Source organism: Pelodiscus sinensis, chromosome 21 (genome assembly GCF_049634645.1).
Source record: "Pelodiscus sinensis isolate JC-2024 chromosome 21, ASM4963464v1, whole genome shotgun sequence".
NCBI classification, from domain to species: Eukaryota; Metazoa; Chordata; order Testudines; family Trionychidae; genus Pelodiscus; species Pelodiscus sinensis.
Window position 1 is genome coordinate 17,032,310 of NC_134731.1, and position 19,967 is coordinate 17,052,276.

The 19,967-nt window shown below is 52.0% G+C and overlaps 1 protein-coding gene across 1 annotated transcript in view; it reads left to right on the forward strand.

Annotated features, from left to right (window-relative positions):
• Positions 1 to 6,297: 6,297 nt before the first annotated feature.
• LOC102450776 (uncharacterized) overlaps positions 6,298 to 19,967 on the forward strand; it is a 54,038-nt gene continuing 40,368 nt past the window's right edge. Inside the window, exons 1-3 of the mRNA XM_075905122.1 lie at positions 6,298 to 6,392; positions 10,682 to 11,808; positions 19,721 to 19,849. Coding sequence (XP_075761237.1) covers positions 10,689 to 11,808; positions 19,721 to 19,849 — 1,249 coding nt within the window. The 5' untranslated portion in view covers positions 6,298 to 6,392; positions 10,682 to 10,688. The remainder of the gene's footprint in view (positions 6,393 to 10,681; positions 11,809 to 19,720; positions 19,850 to 19,967) is intronic.

The window sequence follows — 19,967 nt, forward strand, 5'->3', positions numbered from 1 at the left end:
CTGGCAGTGGGGGGGGGAGGGGCCCAAGTTGCCCACTTACAAGGTGTGGGGCAGGCTGCAGTCTGGCCAGGCAGAGCAGAGACCCCCCCTCCCCTCCCAGCCAGGACAATGAAGAAGATGAGTTCCCTGCTGTGGCGGAGGCCACCCCACTGCTCCATCCTGGGCAGGAACCTCAGCAACAGGGGGGCCTCACCTGCGGCTGGGGGTGGAGGTTCATCCTTCTACTCTCAGGTCTGGTCCAGAATCTCTGCTCTCCCCTGCCAGGGCTGCTGCCTCCACCGCTTGCCCCTGCAGGAACAGAGGCCTTGTCTACACTTCAGAGTTAGGTTAACATACAGCAGCTTATGTCAACCTGTCTGCACTACCACCTTGCTCTCGCCGAGGCAAGCACTTCACTGCCCCAACCTTACAACTCCACTTTCCCAGAGGCGCGGGGCATTCGTTGGTGTCATTAGGGGGACTCAGTGTCCCGTACACACTCTGGTTACTTATTGTAAGGGGACTGTTACTCCTTACTAAAACTCTGTGGGAGTTTTTGGTTTGCCAGCTCACAGTATCTGAAGGAGAAGAGTTCATGAGACTGACTGACCCCAGAGACAATGGAAAGCAGCCAACACTCGAGCTCAGCCTGATTGACAGGTTGGACAGGCCAGTGAGGACAGTGAGAGGCCAGGCCCCGTCCTCCCTGTGAGCTGGGATTGTTCTGGCTCTCTCTCTGAACAAGCAAGCTGTGTGCAGAAGTGGTCCTGAAAAGACAGAGAGCTGAAATAGGAGGACAAGCTGTGTGAAGAAGTCCTGCAAAAACAGGGAGCTGATCGACTGCCCTAGCAAAGCAAGCTGTGTGCTGAGGGGCAGTTTTTGCAGCAGCTGAGCCTGACACACACAGCTCAAGAGCGCAGACCCTGTGTTGAGCAGCAGACTGGCAGTGCTCAGAGTGCCAAAAGGAACAGAGAAGCAACGCAAGAAGCTAGAGACTGGCCACACAGCACAGCCTGCAGTTGGATGTGGTGAGCAGCTGGGAACTGCAAAGTGTGGGGAGAGGCTCTGGACTGGGAGAGGGGTCTAGCCACTTAGAGCTTGAGGCTGTGTGGTCACTGCAAGAGCAAATGTGTCCAGCCTGCAGCCCCCTGCAGCACATCCAAGGACTCTAAGGAGCCTCTAAGGAAGAGACTGTGGACTGTCCTTACACTCTGCAGGCTGCTGTTTTGATGTCCCTGTGCTACAGAGCAGGGCTGTGTGTTCTCATTTAACCATTCTCATTTTGTCTTATTCTTTTCTCTTTAATCAGTTGTTGTTTAATAAATTGTATTTGCTTTGAACCTTATGAAGTGATCACTGGGCCAAGAAGGTCTGCAGTGTGAAGAGAGCACCTCGGAGTGGGGACACTCTAACTCCTGCCCCTAGTGACTACAAGGTCAGGGATTAAGCCCCAGGAAACCTGGGCCCAGCCTTGTTGGGGTTTCAAGGGCTCTGCTACTCAGGAGAGTGGAGGGGGAGCCCTCAGGATCAGGGAGCCGTGGGGTAAAGGAAGTGGGAGCGGGGACTCAGATCCTTTCGCTGGTTCATTTCACCGGGGTGTATAGAAGCCAGGAAAGTTCCCCACAATAGCGGGATCATTCCCCCGCTTACATTATGTTTTGTCAATTCTGTAGCACTTGCCTGAGTCAGGAAATTGACAGGAAAGGTTGGTAGTCTTCCTGCAGTGAACCTCCCACCAGCTCACAGCTCCGGCCCATCAGCCTGGGGTGGATGGGCCTTTCTAACTAGGGCCCTGCTGCTCCCTGGCTCCTGGCTCCAGGCTCCCCTCTTGAGAATCCATCTGCCTCTCTGTCCGACTCCTGGGTGACACCGGGGAGCCGGGGGACAGTCAGCCTCCCGGAGCTCCTCACAGCAACCGAGAATCCCAGCAGTAGCTGGGCTCCCAGAAGGGAGCAGAGCTAATAGCATGGGTGGCAGCTAGGGGAGCTCCCCATGCAGCAGAAAGCCTGGGCTCTCAGCCCCCCATGCTGCCCTGTGGGGGAAGAACTCCTGGCTAGGATGTGCATCACCCACTGATTGTACTCATGCCGACTGTTATCAATCAATATTTTTGTATTGATTTCAGTATGTTAGGGTTGGTTTGGTGTTTTCCCCCAGTCACTACAGCCTCAAAAGCACCTAGAAGGATCAGTGCTTTATAGACCCCACTAGAGGCCTAGCTGCATCTCAGAGTGCCTAAAAACCTTTGAAACGCTGTCCCTCAGGCACTGGCCTGAGGCCATACAGGAAGTTCAGTGGAAAGTAGAACTCAAGTCTCTGAGGGTATGTCTACACTACAAAGTTAGTTCGAACTAACTTTCCTAGGCGCTACACTAGCGCTCCGTTAGTTCGAACTTAATTCGAACTAACGGAGTGCTTAGTTTGAACTAAGTAAACCTCATTTTACAAGGATTAAGCCTAGTTCGAACTAGCTAGTTGGAATTAAGGGCTGTGTAGACCCTTAATTCGAACTAGTGGGAGGCTAATCCTTCCCAGGTTTCCCTGGTGGCCACTCTGGCCAACACCAGGGAAACTCTATTGCCCCCCTCCCGGCCCCAGAGCCCTTAAAGGGCCACGGGCTGGCTACACAGTTTGTGCCAATTGCAAGGCTGCCAGCACCCGTGCTAGCAGACCCTGCACCTGCCACAGGATGAGCCAGCCATCCGAGGGCTCCCAGCCCTCCACTGCTCCCCAGGACCAGCCTGGCGGCTCCCAGGAGCCTGCCCGGGGGCGCAAAAGGCGGGCGCCCGCCTGGTCAAGTGCGGAGATCGTGGACCTCATCGAGGTTTGGGGGGAAGCCTCCAATGTCCACGATCTCCACACTAGCCACAGGAACGCGGCCATCTACGGCCGCATGGCTGCCAGCCTGGCCGCCAGGGGCCACCAGCGCAGCCGGGAGCAGGTCCGCTACAAAATTAAGGACTTGCGGCAGTCCTACTCCCGGGCCTGCCAGCCAGGGGCCGACCCGGAGGCTTGCCCCCACTTCCACGCGCTGGACCGCCTCCTGGGGGCTCATGCCGTCCCTGCCCCCCGGGACGTGATTGACCCCGGGGCAGAGGGACCGCTCCTGGAGACGGAGGAGGAGGAAGAGGGCTCTGAGAGCCAGGAGCCTGCCGCCAGCCTGCCCAGGACCCGGGACCCCCGAGGCACGCCACAGAGCCACTCGCCTGTGTTGTCTGAGGCCGGGGAGGCGTCCACCTGTGAGTACCCTCGTGTTCCCCTTATGTGTACGGGGGGCTGGGGCGAGAGGGAGCCCCGGAACCGTGCGCCTGGGCCTTGCCCACCACGGAGCAGCAGCTGGGGATCCTGCAGGGGCCCTGGCCTTGCAGAGGGGAGCTGGGTTTCACACACCTGGGCCCCTGGGGTAATTGACCGCTGGTCTTCTTGCACCACAGCCGCAGCACCTGGGACTGCAGGGCACACCACCCCGCCTGCAGCAGCCGCCCGTGCCCGGCCAAGCAGGACAGCCAGGAACCAGGAGGACTACCAGAGGCGGCACCTCCGGTTCCTGGATCAACAGCTCCGCACCCAGGACCACTGGGTCCAGGAGGACCTGCGGCTGCGCCGGAGGAGTCTGGAGGCCCTGGAGGAGCAGGGCCGTGCCCTGTGAGGCCACCTCCAGAGCCTGCTCGACCGCTTCCCATTTCCTCCTCCCCCTGCTCCCCCTGCTCCCCCTCCCCCTCCTGCTCCCGCTCCTGCTTCCGCTCCTTCTTCCTCCACACCCCCTGTCCCTCCTGCCCCCCCCCTCCACAACCATTTCCCACCGACGCCCCCGGACCCGCAGTGTGGCGAGACGGGAGAGGCAGCCGGACTCCCACCCCTGAGCTTTCCTTTCCCTTCCTCCCTTCCCTCCCCTTCCAGCTCCCTCGTCCCAGGTTTCCCCCTCCGCTCTCCAACCCTCATTCCTCCCTTCCCACACCCAGTTATCTTAAATAAACAGACGTTTTTGTTTCAAAAACAGGTGTCTTTATTTTACAGTAGATAGGGAGGGGAAAGGGGAAGGGGGGTAGGGTGGAAGAAGGCCCCAGTGGGGCATGCAGGGAGAGGTCAGTCCTCCTCCTCCTCCACCAGGAAGCTCTCCCGCAGGGCTTCCCGGATCCGGACGGCCCCCCACTGGGCTTCCCGGATGGCGGCGGTGCGGGGCTGACCGTAGTGTACAGCCATGCGGTCAGCCTCAGCCATCCAGGCTGGCAGGAAAGCCTCCCCCTTTCGCTCACACAACATGCCGCCACCACGGGAGGGATGTTGTGCTCGGCCAGGTCCAGACGGGTGAGGAGGCATCGAAAGCGGGCTTTCAGTCGCCCGAAGGCCCCCTCCACCATGATGCGGGCCCTGGTCAGCCTGGCATTGAAGGCCTGGCGGGAGGGATTGAGGTGCCCCGTGTAGGACTTCATCAGCCACGGCTGCAGTGGGTAGGCGGCATCCCCCACCAGGCACACGGGCATGTCCACGTCCCCGACCCTGATGTGGCGGTCGGGGAAGAAGGTCCCGGCCTGCAGCCGCAGGCACACGGAGGAGTTGCGGTACACCCGGGCGTCGTGTGCTTTGCCGGACCAGCCCACATTAATGTCCGTGAACTGGCCCCGGTGGTCACACACGGCCTGCAGGATCACGGAGAAGTACCCCTTTCTGTTGATGTACCGGGACGCCTGGTGTTCCGGGGCACGGATGCGGATGTGCGTCCCGTCGATGGCCCCCCCCGCAGTTGGGGAAGCCGAGGGCGCCGAATCCTTGGATGACGGCGTCCGGGTCGGCGAGGCGGACCACCCTGCGGAGCAGCACCCGATTGATGGCCTTGACCGCCTGCGGAGAGAGACACAGCAAAGCGCCAATCAGTGGGGCGCCCGGGTGGCTGGGAGCGTGCGTGCCCTGGCAGTGCCCCGCGCCCCACTCCCGGAAGCAACCCCCCTGGCAGCGTGTAGTACGGCTGGGACAGCCCGACCCCTCCGGTGCGGGGCGCTTTTGCCTCCTCCTGCCCCCCCTTTGTCCCTGGGGCGGCCCCCCTCCCCGCCGGCTCGGTGGCCGACGAGCACCATACCTGCATGAGCACCGCTCCGACGGTGGATCTCCCCACGCCGAACTGGTTCCCGACGGATCAGTAGCTGTCCGGCGTGGAGAGCTTCCAGAGGGCGATGGTCACCCACTTCTGGAGGGGGATGGCGGGTCTCATGCGAGTGTCCCTTCTGCGCAGGGCTCCAGGAAGGTGTCCCTCCTCATCCTGAAGTTCTGGGTCCACTGTCGGTCGTCCCAGCGCTCCAGGACGATGCGGTCCCACCAGTCGGTGCTGGTGTCCAGACGCCAGACGCGGCGGGGCACGCCGGTGCCGGGGCGCCGCCGCGGCTCCTCCACAGCCCCCAGGGCGGCCAGGCGGAGAGGCAGGGGGCTGACGTTCACCAGGTGGTGCCAGGCAGCCTCGAGCCATTGGTGGCAGGCTTGCAGCAGCAAGTCCAGAACGTGCACCAGAAGGTGCAGGGCGAGCTGTGGCTCCATGTTGCCACCTGCGGTGGCCCCCCCGAAGGAAAGCACCGACACAGACGGGCAAAGAGACCAACGCTTTGCTGTCCCTCGGCGAGGTTGGCAAGCTAGCAGGAAAAGCTGAGAACCGGCTGTCCGGGGGGGTCCCTTTAAGCTCGAGCCTCAGATAGCCTCAGACAGCAGCCACACAAAGCAACTACTGACCTGATGCCCTGCCAGAACCGGTTTCAGCTGCCCTTAAATGCCCCCCTGCGTCCAATCAGTGTGGACGCGCTAGTTCGAATTAGCAAAACGCTAATTTGAACTAGTTTTTAGTTCTAGATGCGTTAGTTCGAATTAGCTTAGTTTGAATTAACTAATTAGTTCGAATTAGCGCTGTAGTGTAGACGTACCCTGAGGGGCTTGCCCCTTGTCCAGTGGACCACACTCTCTCTATGCTGAAAGCTGCTAGATTGTGTCCCTCTGTGCAACATGCAAGGCTACATGATACAGACCTCTTCCATGTTAATGCCCCATCTCCTCCAGCACTGTGCATCCACCACTTTCTGAGCTTTGGTGTCCAACACGCTAGCCAGCCCACTAGCCACATGTGGCTATTTGGCCTGTTGAGTGTGGCTAGTTTGCTATAGTGGTAGCCACTGTAGTGGCTAATGCTTCAGAACTGGTTGGACACCACTGCTCTACCCTGTTTTAACAAAGCAATAGCATTAGGAGCCAGGGGCAGTGCGGCAGATTGCAAAGGGTGGACACCAGGGGGGGAAAGTGAAATACATGTTTCACCCAGAAGGAACCCGGAAGGATCATACATTAGAGCCAGAGAGCTGGGAAGTTTACATCAGCTGAAGAGCCTGCCTGCCTGGTGTCGCAGAGAGAACTCGGAAGAGAAAAATAGAAATACGGTAAGATGGATGTATCTTGGCTCTATGGCACTGATACCAGGCCTGCTGTGTGTATTATTTCAGCTCTTATCAATGACAGTGGTTTCAAACTTCTCTCTCATAGGTTAGAAATCTAAGAAACTCCTGGGCAAAGCTCCCTGCTCAGGAAGACTGGAGGGAGTTGGAATTGGTCAAGACTTTGTGTTACTCACAGCAGCATGTGCCTCTGGGTCTTTATTGGGTCTGATTCTTGTTTACACCAAGATCATTTTACACCACAAAGGAATTTTGCCCTTGATTTCAGAAGGGCCAGGATGTCATCCTTAGAAGTGTAAAGGAGCTGCTAGAACTGGACAGAGCAGGGACCCATGTCCCCTGCCTGCTCCTTGACAAAATAAATCTTTTGCTATGAAAACACATCTGAGAGGTGATTCATGGGGGAGACATGTGGGGTCACATGCCCCCAGATTTCTGCCAGGGGTTGCACAGATCAAAAGTGTGAAAAATCAGGACAGGAGGGGGGTGTGTGGGAGGTGGGCGGGGGGGGAAGGAATAGGCACCTACATAAGAAAAATCCCCAAATTTTTCTTTGGGGAATCTCCAGGATTCTCCAGGATTTTACCAGTAATCTCCTTATAAATCCAGACATCTGGTCATCCTTTGTGCACCAGAATGTGGGTAGCAGCAGCCTTTTGGCTCTGTGCCACACAGGAAGGGACAGGGACTGCTCCCAGCTGGGTAGGCGGGGGAGGGGAGGAAGGATCTGGCTTGTATCTTTGCAGAACTCATCCCTCCCCCCACTTCCTCCCAGAGGCTGACAGCAGCTCCTGTACCTTTCTGCTTGTGCAGCACTGAAAACAGGGTGACCATATTTCCCAATGGGAAAAATGGGACACCTCCTGGGTTTTGGTAACTGGGTTTTTTGGTTCTTTAAAGGATTTGAAACCACAGACAGAGGAATACTTCTTTTTAGGGTTAAACAAAGATTTTTTTATTTTTTCTATTTACTTTATAATTAATTTTCCATTTAAATCAATTTACTATTTTTTATTCTTTTAAGACAATATAATATACAAAGAAAAAGTAGAAAAACAGTACAGTTAAAAACAAACAAACAAGAAATAATAACTTCTCCTCCACATATACTCTCCTGATTTACTTTTAAACAATTTATGGAGTTAACAAATATATAATACTCACGTTAAGAAAGAGAGAAGCATTGCTTAGATTCAGGAGATATTCTTTTCTTTATGTTTTTCCTTTCTTTGGATTTTTCGTTGCAACTTCGACCGGTATTTGTTCCCCTTTCGGAGCTTATGTGCGGCAGCGAGATTCAGTGCCAGGGAGGGAGCCCTGGTTGATCAGACCTAGCTTTTTGGATTTGCAACCCGTCCGCTCTTGGTCTGTTTTAGCCAACCTTATCTACCCTGTGTCGGTATTTTGGTACTCCTCCACTCGCCTGACAATTGCTGATGTTAGATTTTTGTTGTCTCATTCTGCCCTTACAAAAACTTTCGTCTGCTCCATTTGGGGTAATCAGCACTTTGTTGCATACTGCTGTCTGTGTTACTTACTTCCCTAAAAGCAGGGTTATTGTTGGTCATCCAATCAAATTTTGTTTTTATTTTTATCTCCTGTATCTCACAATGCTGCCTTTCCTTTACACTTACAATTAAACTGGTGCTCATTTAACATACTCTGGGAAGGCCTTAATACCTTCCTGAGAGCTCCCATAGGCCTCTCTCCCCCTCCTAGGACTGACCTGGAGTCCCTTACCTAAGCTCCTCATGCACCGAGCCCTGCCTTGGGGGATGAGTCTCCCCTGGCTGACAAGGGTAATTTCCAACCTAAGTTTTGAGCAGGATTAGGGATGCAACTTTGCGAAGCAGATTGTTGCCCTACGCTGGATGGAAGTGGACACACCAAATATATGAACAGTCTCTGCTTCATCGGCTGGAGTGACGCTATCAGCTTCTGCTCTTCCAGCCTGGTTCCCAGACCCACCTTTAATACATTACTGGCCCAACTTTTTGTCCTCCAACTTTGTTCATAGTGGTCACAGTCAATCAAGAAATCAAAATAAATTCCAAGGAAAAACAAACAGAAACAGAATTCCTATTCTGTAGGAAAATAACTAAAAGTGGAAGTACAAGATAAGATTAAAATGCATATACATTTGAAGTTTTCTACTTGTTGATTTAAATCAATTTTGTCAATAGGGAGTTTTACAGAATTACAACAGTCATACAGTGTAACTGATAGTTCAACTGAACTGAAATTAATTCTGACAGAAGCAAACAAAAGGTACTATTTGTACTATTCTACTGATTAAATTGGCCGGGTACCTTTCTTAACGAGAAATGTTAGCACATAGGAACCTGAATGACGGATCATTTTGCTAGGTACAGTGCAGGGCCTGGCTAAACTCTAATCAGTGAATATAATTGCATATTTCAGCTACACCAGACTAACACGGCTACATTTCTATCACTATAATTGCATATTGAGTAGACATACACTAATGTAGCTTTAATCTAGCTAGCTCAAGTCTCGAAACAGCAAAGCAGCAGCAGTACAAGCCTGCCTGGATCCCTGGGTAAGTTGGTTGAAACTATAAAGATCAGAATGATCAGACACAGAGGTGAACACCATTTATTGGGAATAAGTCAACATGGCTTTTGTAAAGGGAAATCAAGCCTTACAAATCTGTTAGAATCCTTTGAAGGGCTCAACAAACATGTGGACAAGGAGGGATCCAGTGGATATAGTGAATTTAGATGTTCGGAAATCCTTTGACTGGGACCCTCACCAAAGGCTCTTAAGGAAATTAAGCTCTTATGGCATAGGAGGGAAGGTCCTCTCATGGATCAGTAACTAGTTAGAAGACAGGAAACAAAGCAGGAATAAATGGTCAGCTCTCAGCATGGAGAGAGGTCAATTTCAAATGACATAGCGTAAAAACAGAAATTTCAGCTCCCCACCACCGTTCAGAGACTTGTCACTGACAGCTATCAACTCACCGCTTTCCTTCTAAACCAGGGGTGGGGAACCTCTTTCCAACCATGAGCCATTGCCCCATAGAAAAAGTCAATCATGGCCACACAGAGTAAAAAGCAACTTAATTTAGGTTTTTTTAAAGAGAAAGAATTAGAAAATATCCTAAACTCCACCTGGGGGGGGGGGGAAGAGGACTTGGGGCTTCCCACCCATGGTGGAGCCAGCTGGAGCTGGTGGCTCCAAACCAGTGTGGAAGGGAGGTGCTGAGGCTCAGAGCTGCCCACCTTTAGAGAGGCAAGCTGGCACTTGCTGCTCCTGCCCTGTATGAGAGTTGTTGGGCCAGATGAACATAAACAATGGGCTGGATCCAGCCTACAGGCCGTAGGTTCCCCACCCTGCCCTAAACAAAAGGTGCCTGCTCAAAAAAACTAAGACACAGAAAGGAGGGAGCTGGGCCAGGAATTGTGGCTAGGAGCTGTAGTCCACATGTACTTGTAACAGCTGGAGGGAGTGTTGTGGGAGAGCTTTATGCTAATACACTTGCAGGTGCAAAGGGTGACCAGCTGCTTATCTGTACTGTTGAACTTAAAATGGGGCCCTCCTCTTGTGCAAAGCAGCCTCTGCAGCAGAGAGAATTTGGGATTCGGGACTGACCTACAGCAGGGTCCCCAACCTTTTTAAGCACAAGATCACTTTTCAATTTAAGGCAATCCAGGGTCTACTTCAAACCCAAATACCCTTGTCACGCCTCCTTCCCCTCCCCTTTTTTGAGGTCCTGCCTCACACCTCCACCCCGTCTCCAAGGCCTCACCCTGCTCACTCTGTGGAGACGGGGTACAAGAGTGGAGGGAGGATGACATCCTGACATCAGCACCCCCCCTTTTGCTTCCCCTCCCCTGCACAGCGAGCAGGAGGCTCTTGGGGGCAGCTCCAGGGCAGGGGGCAGGAACAGCAGGGCAGTGGGGGGAGGGGCAGCTGAAGTGCCAGTGCTTGATAGCTTCCTGGCCAAACCAGTCAGGATCCCCTGTCAGAGGCTCCAAGATCTGCCGGAAGACCCCTGCCGTGAGGGCAGGGGATTGGACTTGATGGTCTCTCGAGGTGCCTTCCAGTTCTAGTGTTCTGTGATGCTATGATCCCAATCTACTGGTTGGTGACCACTGATCTAGAGTCGTTCATTAGCAGCAGTTTTTTCTTCATTATTTATTGCTTTAAGGACAGTCAGCTTTTTAGTTGACATGTGTAAAGTATCTGAAAGAGAAAAGGCCCGACCTAAATGCTAAGGATTTTTTATTTATTTGTTATTGTTTTCTTAGGCACAAGATGGCCCCTGAGGAGGATCAGCCAGAGGTTGATTTAGCCACAAATTATCCAGAAGTGGTTATACAAGTAGGAAAAATAACGTTTGGTGAGAGCCAGAGAAAAAAGATTTCCAAAAATATAAGACAGAAGCAAAAACTTAAGCTTGCCCGTGCAGTGTGTGCTTTGTTAAACTCAGGAGGAGGAGTGGTCAAAGCCGAGATTGAAAATGAGGGCTACACCTTACAAGGAAATAGTGTTGGACTGGATATAGAAACTGCTTTTCGGGATTGCATTCAGAGCCCAGATTTGACACAATATTTTAACTATATGCAGCAAAACAATTCCTTTTTGATTTTTGTTAAATCATGGAGCAGTAAAAATTCATTTGATGTCTCAGCCCTAATAAAACCACGTATTTGCAGCCTGAGCTCTGGTTTGTATCTGAGATCTGGCACTTCTGTTGTCAGTATGAAACCTGGTGATGCTTTGGAATTTCTCAAGAAGAAACAAGCCCATACCACAAGAGAATTGAAAGAGGAGAGTGGGCCCAGTGCTAAAAAACCCCAGCTGCATGATGTGCAGGGAGCAAAGGCAGCTGGCGTGCAGGAGGAGAGAGATATAAGCAATGCGGCCGCACAGTTTTTTGAAAGAGACCGACTGGAGCATGGAGAGACCCTGAACTTCACAGAATCGACAGATGTAGAATTTAAAGACTTTGCAACTAAGAACATCTTGCATTACCTCAAAGACATATTGCCAGATTATCTCTCTGCATTTGCAAACACACAAGGAGGGTATTTAATAATTGGAGTGAACGATAACAGCACAGTTGTAGGATGTAGCAGTAAAGATGTAAATTCTGACGATTTAATAGAAACAATAGATGACGCCAGAAAGAAACTGACCCTCTGTCCCGGTCATATTGCCAGAGAAAGGGAACATAATTTAAATTACAAACATAAAATCATAAATGTATACAGTAGTTGTGGAGACCATTACGGATATGTCTGTGCTGTGAGGATTGAATCTTTTCGTGGTGCTGTGTTTTCGGAAGCCCCGGATTCCTGGGTTGTGAAGGGCAACCACATGGAGAGGCTGTCAGCTGAGGAGTGGTACACCCAGATGACTGCTGCTGATCCAGGTTCAAAAATATCGTTCATAGTTTACTAGGGGGTGGTGCCTCCTACTTGCTGTGCTTGCCAACCCCACATCACAGGGGGTTGGCAACTCCCAGCTCTCCCCCCGGTCACTGGGGAGGGCTGGGCTGTGGCTGCACCAACTTGGTCTCCTCCCATCCCCCCCCATCAGCCAAAGTCTCTTCTCCCCCCCCCCCCTCCCACCTTGGCCAGAATCCCTTTTCCCTCTATTTCTCCCCCCCCCACACCCCGGCCAACCCAGCCCTCTCTCTCCTTCCCCACCCCCCAATGTGGCCTAACCCTCACCCCCCAAGGCCAGGCCATGGTGTGCAAGGCCTGGCTCCAACCCTGATAGTGCTTCTCCTCTAGGGTTACCAGGAGTCTAAAAAAAAATACTGGACACACTTGATCGGGGGGAGGAGGGGAGGGACTGGCCAGGAGGAAGGGGGGGCACACAGGAAGCAGAGTTGGCTGGGGGGCAGCAGGGCTGGCTGGGGGGAGATTGGGGAAGGGGCGGCTGGAGGAAGCAGAGCTGGTTAGGGTGAGTTGGGGGAGGGGTGGCCAGTGGGACTGGGGCTGGCCGGGAAGAGAGGGTTGGGGGCAGTGGGGCTGGCCAGGGCGGGGGGGAGCGAATCAGGGAGCGGGACTGACCCAGACACGTGCCGATTCCAGGGTGCTGCCCATCCCGCATTCAGTCCTGGCGAAGCAAGTCTGGCTGTGGCTCCGCCACATGCTTGACCAGTGCTCAGGGACAGGGCTTCACCTCCTCCTCAGGTGCAACCAGAGGCTCCCAGTGCTGATCGCAGGCTCCCTCTGCCCCCGCCAGGTTTCTGTCCAGCACCCTGCTGGAAAACCAGAAAATACCGGACATTGCACATGTCTGGTATTTTCTTTTTTTTTTTTTTTTAACCAGACAGAGGGCCTGAATACCGGACACCTGGCAACCCTATTCTCCTTCCGCCACCGGGAAGAGGAGGTGAGGGCTGGGGCCATAGGTAGCCCCAGCTCTCCGTGTGGGCCCTGGGAAGGGCCAGGCTGGAGCTTGTTCCTGTGGACACAGTGACATGATGTCACTCTGTCGTCCCATAGGAAAAACCTTTTAAAATATATAGAGAGATTTCTTGTGTTCGCGTTCATTTCATTGACACTAGAATGGCAGTGTTTTTGCTGTTGACATTACTGCTTGGTTTTGGCTTCCCACTGCTGATTTTAAAAAAATTGCAAGCATATAAAGCTGGGTGGTGTTGTCCTGGAATACCTTTTTGTCTAGTAGAAACAAAAGACAGGACTATGTAGCACTTTAAAGACTAACAAGATTGTTTATTAGGCGATGAGCTTTCGTGGGCCAGACCCACTTCCTCAGATCAAATAGTGGAAGAAAATTGGCATGACCATATATACCAAAGGATACAATTAAAAAAAAAAAGTGAACACCTATAAAATTGACAGATCAAATTTTAGAACAGAGTGGGGGTGAGGTGGAAAGGTTAGTGTCTGTGAGGTAATGACATTAGAGGTGATAATTGGGGAAGCATCTTTGTAAGCGGGGCCGTGGAGATAAGCCCAAATGCCTATGATGAGCAACCCATACAGACTGTATTCGGCCCTGAGACGGGCTATATGAAGACAGTCAGGGGGCACTGAGGCGCACTGGGGTGTGAACCCCTGACACCACAAAACAGACATAAGACAAAGAGAAAGCTGTTGCTTGCCATTTCATCCAGATGACCATTCTCTCAACCTTAAAACATGCATATTGCTTCACAGAGATTTGACTCCAGACTTCAACGAGAAGCTTCAGAATTGTCATTCATGCTTAAATTTGACACTATGTATGGGTCTCAACAAAGATGCTGTTCTTCCGTCAGTTCGGCCCCAATGTGCGCTGTCCCTTCTGCCTTCAAGTCGCCTCCCCAGGGTCCTAGTTCCGGTTCTGGTGGCTGTAAGGTAATAAGCATACCCTCTCGGGCGTTCCACTTCTTTAGTAAATTGACGTGATAAATTTGTTTGTCCTTTCGTTTTCCTGATAATTTGATTTCATAATCCACTGGTCCTACCTGCCGTAGGACCTCAAAGGGCCCTTGCCATTTGGCCAACAATTTTGAGTCTGGCGCCGGTAATAGCAGGAGTACCCTGTCCCCCGGTTGGAATGTCCTGGGCTTGGCGCCCCTGTCATAATACTGGGCTTGCTTATTTTGGGCCTGAAGGAGGTTCTCCCTAGCCAGCTCCCCTACGGTCCGGAGTCACCTTTGCAAGTCCAAGATATAGGGCACTGTACCCGTCACCCTGGAATCCTGCTCCTCCCAGGTCTCCCGCAATAAGTCCAGGATCCCCCGGGGTTGTCGGCCGTAAAGCAACTCAAATGGGGAGAATCCCGTTGAGGCTTGGGGCACCTCTCGTACCGCAAACAACAGTGCCGGCAGTAATAAGTCCCAATCCTTTGGGTCGAGCTCCACAAACCGCCGCAACATACTTTTAAATGTCTTATTGAAACGTTCAACAAGTCCATCTGTTTGCGGGTGGTAAACTGAGGTACGCAGGGTCTTAATGTTTAAGAGGCGGCAAAGCTCCGCCATCAGTTTGGAAGTCACATTGGTCCCTTGGTCAGTTAGTATCTCCCTGGGGAGTCCCACCCGGGAGAATACCTGTACCAATTCACGCGCCAGCGTTGCCGCCGTCGTGTTCTTAAGGGGGACCGCCTCAGGGTATCGGGTGGCATAGTCGATTATGACCAGTATATACTGGTGCCCACGTCGGGACCTCTCCAGGGGACCCCAGATCTAAAGCCACCCTGTCAAATGGCACCTCCACCACGGGAAGAGGGACTAGAGGGGCTTTCGGCACTCCTCCCTGAGCCGTCCTTTGGCACTCAGGGCAGGACTCACAGAAGTCTCTGACCTCTTTATAAATCCCAGGCCAAAAGAACCGCTGCATTACGCGTTGTAGGGTCTTCTCTCGCCCCAAATGTCCAGCCCAGGGGTTCGCATGTGCTAGGTCTAATACCTGCCTCCGATACCGAGCAGGAACCAACAACTGGCTAACCTCTGTCTGCCCGTCGGTCGACCGGGCGATCCGGTATAGTCGATCGGCTCTTACCTCGAATCACGGTGCTGGTCGAACAGCTGCCCCCGTGCTGGGGTCCCCAGTCTCTCCTGCCCCTTGTTCCCAGGCATGGGTTAAGGAGGGATCTTCCCGTTGGTCTCTCATGAAGTCCTCATCCCCTCCTATTTCCTCCGAACTGAGGATTTTCTCTGGGCCCGGTTCCTCCTCTGGGCCTTGGGGTGTTCCCCTTTCCCGGTCTTCCGTCCCTGCTGGTGATGGTTGCCCCTGCTTCTCCCAGTCTCGCAGGATGCGTCTGAAACCCGGCCAGTCCCGGCCCAGTAGCACTGGGTACACCAGCTTTGGGGCTAACGCTACCCTGCAGATCACCTCATCTACCCCATCCGACAACTGGACCCAACCCGTGGGGTAGGTGCTAACATCCCCATGGATGCATTGCATTGAGATGGATCCCCCGGCCGCCTCCCACTCTGGGACCAGCTCGGATCGTACCATTGTCTGGCTGCATCCCGAATCTACCAGGGCGGTCACTGGCCTCCCCTCTAGCCATACCTGCCGGGTGATCTTTGTCCTGTCCCGCCATCTTGCCCGTAGGTCAGCAGCCATCACCTGTCCATACGCACCCTCTGTGTGGGGGTCGTACCTTCGCTGGCCGCTTGCTGGTCCCAGCCCCTCACGCTGCGGGGTAGGACCCCAGTCTGGGCTCCCTTGCGCGTTGGTTTCGCCCGGGCCCAAACCACCTTCCGCCCGTCTTCTAGTTTCTCTTACCATCCCGGGTCGGTGGTTCTGAGTCCTTTCCCTGGCGGTTGGTCGCCGCCACCTTCCCCAGGTCCTCTCAGGGCACAGCCTCCGGATGTGGCCCGGCTTCCCGCAGGCCCAACATGTCCGCGCCTCCCCTGTTGTCTTCACAGGGGCCGCTCCCCCTTTATCCCTATTAGCTGGGGGGGGGCCTCCTGGCTCCCACCCCGTAGGGGCACTCCCTCCTCAGGTGTCCCCTGTGCCCACAGGCAAAACAAGTTCTCAGGCGCGGCCCCTGCCCCCAACTCTTGGAGCCTGGTTTGCTATGGAGCTCGAGGTCACCCCTTTGTCGTGGCCTGCTCCCCTTTTCGCATGGCCCCGCCTGTAGGGCCTCCCAGGCCCTCCAATACTTATTCATCATCCACTTTTTTTTTTTTTCCAACTCCCCGTTCCAGTCCTGTGGTCTACCGACCACTATTTACTCACAATAAACCCCTTTTCCCTCAGGGTGGGATTATACTGCCCACATTCTCCACCATCTGTCAGGGGTTCACACCCCAGTGCGCCTCAGTGCTCCCTGACTGTCTTCATATAGCCCGTCTCAGGGCCGAATACAGTCTGTATGGGTTGCTCATCATAGGCATTTGGGCTTATCTCCGCGGCCCCGCTTACCTAAGCCAGGCTGTAACCTGTCTCCAAGCCCGGGCCTTTCCTCCAGCCCCTCATCAGGGTAGCCTAAGCTGGCCTTCTCCCAGCTCTAGCTGGCTAGCCCCAGCGGGTCTCCCTCCTGGGAGCTCCTGCTTCCTCCACAGCCAGCCCCTTACTGGCCTCTCTCCTCCCTCTTGAGCAACCTGGGCTTCTCTATATATACGTGCCAGCTGTGCTCATACTCGCCCTAATGGGTTCAGCTGGCTTCTACCAGCCATTCGTGCAGTCCTGGGTCTTTGCCAGCTGGGCCCTCTCTAGCCCTAACTAGCTCCCGTTGGTCTCCTTTCTGCTAGCCCCGGCTCCGTGCCGGAGTCCTGGTATTAAAGGGCCAGTGCAGGGCAGGCGCCCTGTCACATGTGGGCATTGATTCTTTGGTGAAGTGTCTGAAGTTTGTTCAATGTACATACAGACGGACACTTTAGGCACATGATGGCATACATTATATTTCCGGATGAACAGGAATATGTGTTCTTGATCTTGTAATAGGCATGGTTAGGTCCAATAATGCAGAGTAAATATGTGGACAAAGCTGGCACAGGGGTTTGTTGCAAGGGAAAGTTCCAGGGTTGGTATTAGTGTGGTGTATCCTGTAGTTGTAGGTAAGAATTATCCTAAGGTTAAGTAGTTATCTATAGGAGATTATGGGTCTGTCTCCCAGAGCCTCTCGGAGGGTAGTATCCTCTCGGAGGGTAGTATCCTGTTCCAGTATAGGTTGTAGTTTGATAATACATTGGACGGGTTTAAGTTGGGGGCTATAGGTGTTCTATTTTTCTTGGGTCTGTCTTGAAGTAGATGGTTTCTGGGTATCCATCTGGCTCTTTTAATTCATTTATTTATTTATTTCTCCGGGTGAGTAATTGAGGTTTATAAATGCTTGGTAGAGATCCTGCAGTTTCTAGTCTGTCAGTGGGATTAGAGCAGATGTGACTGTATCTAAGGGCTTGGCTATAGACAATAGATCATATGGTGTGTCCTGGATGGGAGCTGGAGGCATGTAGGAAACTTAAAAAACAACAAATGGTCTGGTGGCACTTTAAAGACTAACAAAACATGTAGATGGTATCATGAGCTTTCTTGGGCACAGCCCACTGCTTCAGATAACCGTCTACATGTTTTGTTAGTCTATAAAGTGCTATCAGACCATTTGTTGTTTAAGTTTATCCAGTACAGACAAACTCAGCTACTTCCTGAAGTTTTTTTGTCTAGTGTTTAATTTACATCCCTTAACCCATCCTTAATGTGTTTGAGGCTACAGTAGTTCCTGGTGAACAGGTACCCATCAATGCCACCATAGTTGGGTATCTTTAGTGCGACCTTTCCACTCTCCCCGACTGTGATGCACATTACTAATTTCAGGTCCAAACTGACTTGCAGTTTTCATGTTGTTTATTGCTTCACTTGGACATCTGGCTGAATCTTAATTGACTCCCCTCTACCTTGTTTCCTCTTCCACTATTGTTAGTTATGTCTTCTACATTACATCGTAGTGCAGAGTTGAGTGCTCTGGATAGAGGGGACCATTTTACAGGCCCATTCTATGGCTGACTGAGGGCTGTCGAAAGGGACCGCATCCTCTTGACATAAAACAGCTGCCAGTGTGGATTCATGTGGTGGACAAAACCAACCACTGCTTTATGCCTGGCTTAGCAGCACATCCTGCTGCAAGTTATCTATTGTGCATACACACCTCTTTCTTTATAGAGCATCATCTCAGACCATTCAGAGAACAGTTTGTGGCACATTTGCTTACACCTCCTTCTATTTAGGCTTGGTGTAGCAGGGTGCTGCAGGGCCTGCTTGAGTCCTGCCGGGAGGTACTGACAATCACTCAGACATTGGGGTTCTGGAACCACTTGTGCTGTTTATTTACAGAGCGTGCTCCCGTCACCTTTTCACCAGACACAGCTTGGGTGCCAGTGTCAGTGTCAGCACCCAGGAGGGACGTGCTATCACTCTGTCTCCCCTTTCCTATCTGGCTTCCTTTCTCCCAGCCTTTTATACAGCCCCAGGATAACTGAAAGAGAATCCTCTGAACTGTTATTCATGCTTAAATTCGACACTTTACACCTGAGTCTGAATAAAGAATCTAATTATCTTACCCATTACAAAGATAGCTTCCCCAATTATCACCTCTAATACCATTAGCTCACAGGAATTTACCTTCTTCCCCCCCCCATCCCCCTTCTGTCTGAAATTTGATTTGTCCTTTTCATATGTGTTCATTTTTTTTAATTGTATCCTTTGGTATATATGGTTGAGACAATTTTCTTCCACTATTTGATCTGAGGAAGTGGGTCTGGCCCACGAAAGCTCATCATCTAATAAACCATCTTGTTAGTCTTTAAAATGCTACATTGTCCTGCATTTTGTTCCAGGCTAATTAGACCATCAGGGATTGTTTTCCTCTAGCCAGCACCAGCTCATGTCCCTTAATGGGGGCTGCTGTGAGAGAAGGCTGAGTCAGCAACTCCTGCCCAGCACCCCAGAACACTTGGCAAAAGTCAGTTTCCATTTTTAATAAATTGACAATTATCCGCTTATTTGTAAAAACTTTTTACTAAAATTTTCAGTTACCTGAAGTTACAGGTTTTAAGCATTTTTTTTCTATTTTTATCAATATACATTTTCACATTTGTGGAAAATTGTGGGCAAGTGAGGGGGCCTAGGCAATAACTGTTAAATGAATGTGGATGTTCAGATTTTTAAAAAGCTTTTAATAAATATTTTAGAGTCTGTGTGTGAGTCCTTTTGTTTAGGGATGTGATGGAATAGTCGACTACCTGATAAGCAGGAGCTTATTGGGTAACTGCTCCATCCACCCCCTCGCCACTCTGCACTCTTAAAGGGACAGAGGAGCCCCTGTACAAAGACACTGGCTCATTCTCTGGTCCCCTGCGGGGTCTCAGGACAACCCTCACGCTGCTTCTCTGCATTTTTAAAAGGACGCAGCAGCAGCCTGTCTGCTTGTCTATCTCAGCACAAGCCAGATGTTGCTGCTGTGTCCTTTTTAAAAATGCAGGGTGGCAGTGTGAGGGTTGTCCTGAGACATGGCAGGAGACCAGAGAATGACCCAGCATCTTTGCACACTGGCTCCTCTCTGTCCTTTTAACACTGCAGAGTGGCAGCCGGGAGTTGTGCTCAGATGCAGCCTGAGCAGGAAGTGAGCGCTTAAAGTGTCCTTCCTTAACAACTAGTTGAGTAGTCGACTAGTAAATTAATCGATACTTAACATCCTTGGTTGTGCCAGGAAAACTGGAAGCCCTGGGACTGGTTTCCATAACATGCAAAGGGAGGGGCTGCTGTTCAGAGGGATGTGATACTGAGAGGTATGCGATACCCTTCCCAGCTAGCTTATAGTAGTAAAGGATGGAAGAAACTTGTATTAACGTGCACTTTAATTTATTTTTCAAGAACTTTCCAATTTTGCTGATGCTTTTAAGAAGGAGCTGAGTCTGTCTGATGGACCTCCCCTCGTCAAACCAGTTTATTCACACCAGGGGGCTGACAGTCTGGATGATATGCAAAAATATCTCTTTCCAGGTGCATCTTGTGGAAGCTTTATTCTGGTTTCTGTATTTTGATGTGTTTGAAGGGGTGTGGTTTGGGGGATGGGGTGGGTTGCTGAGGAGTGAGTAGCCCTGGTCACTTTACTTGCATG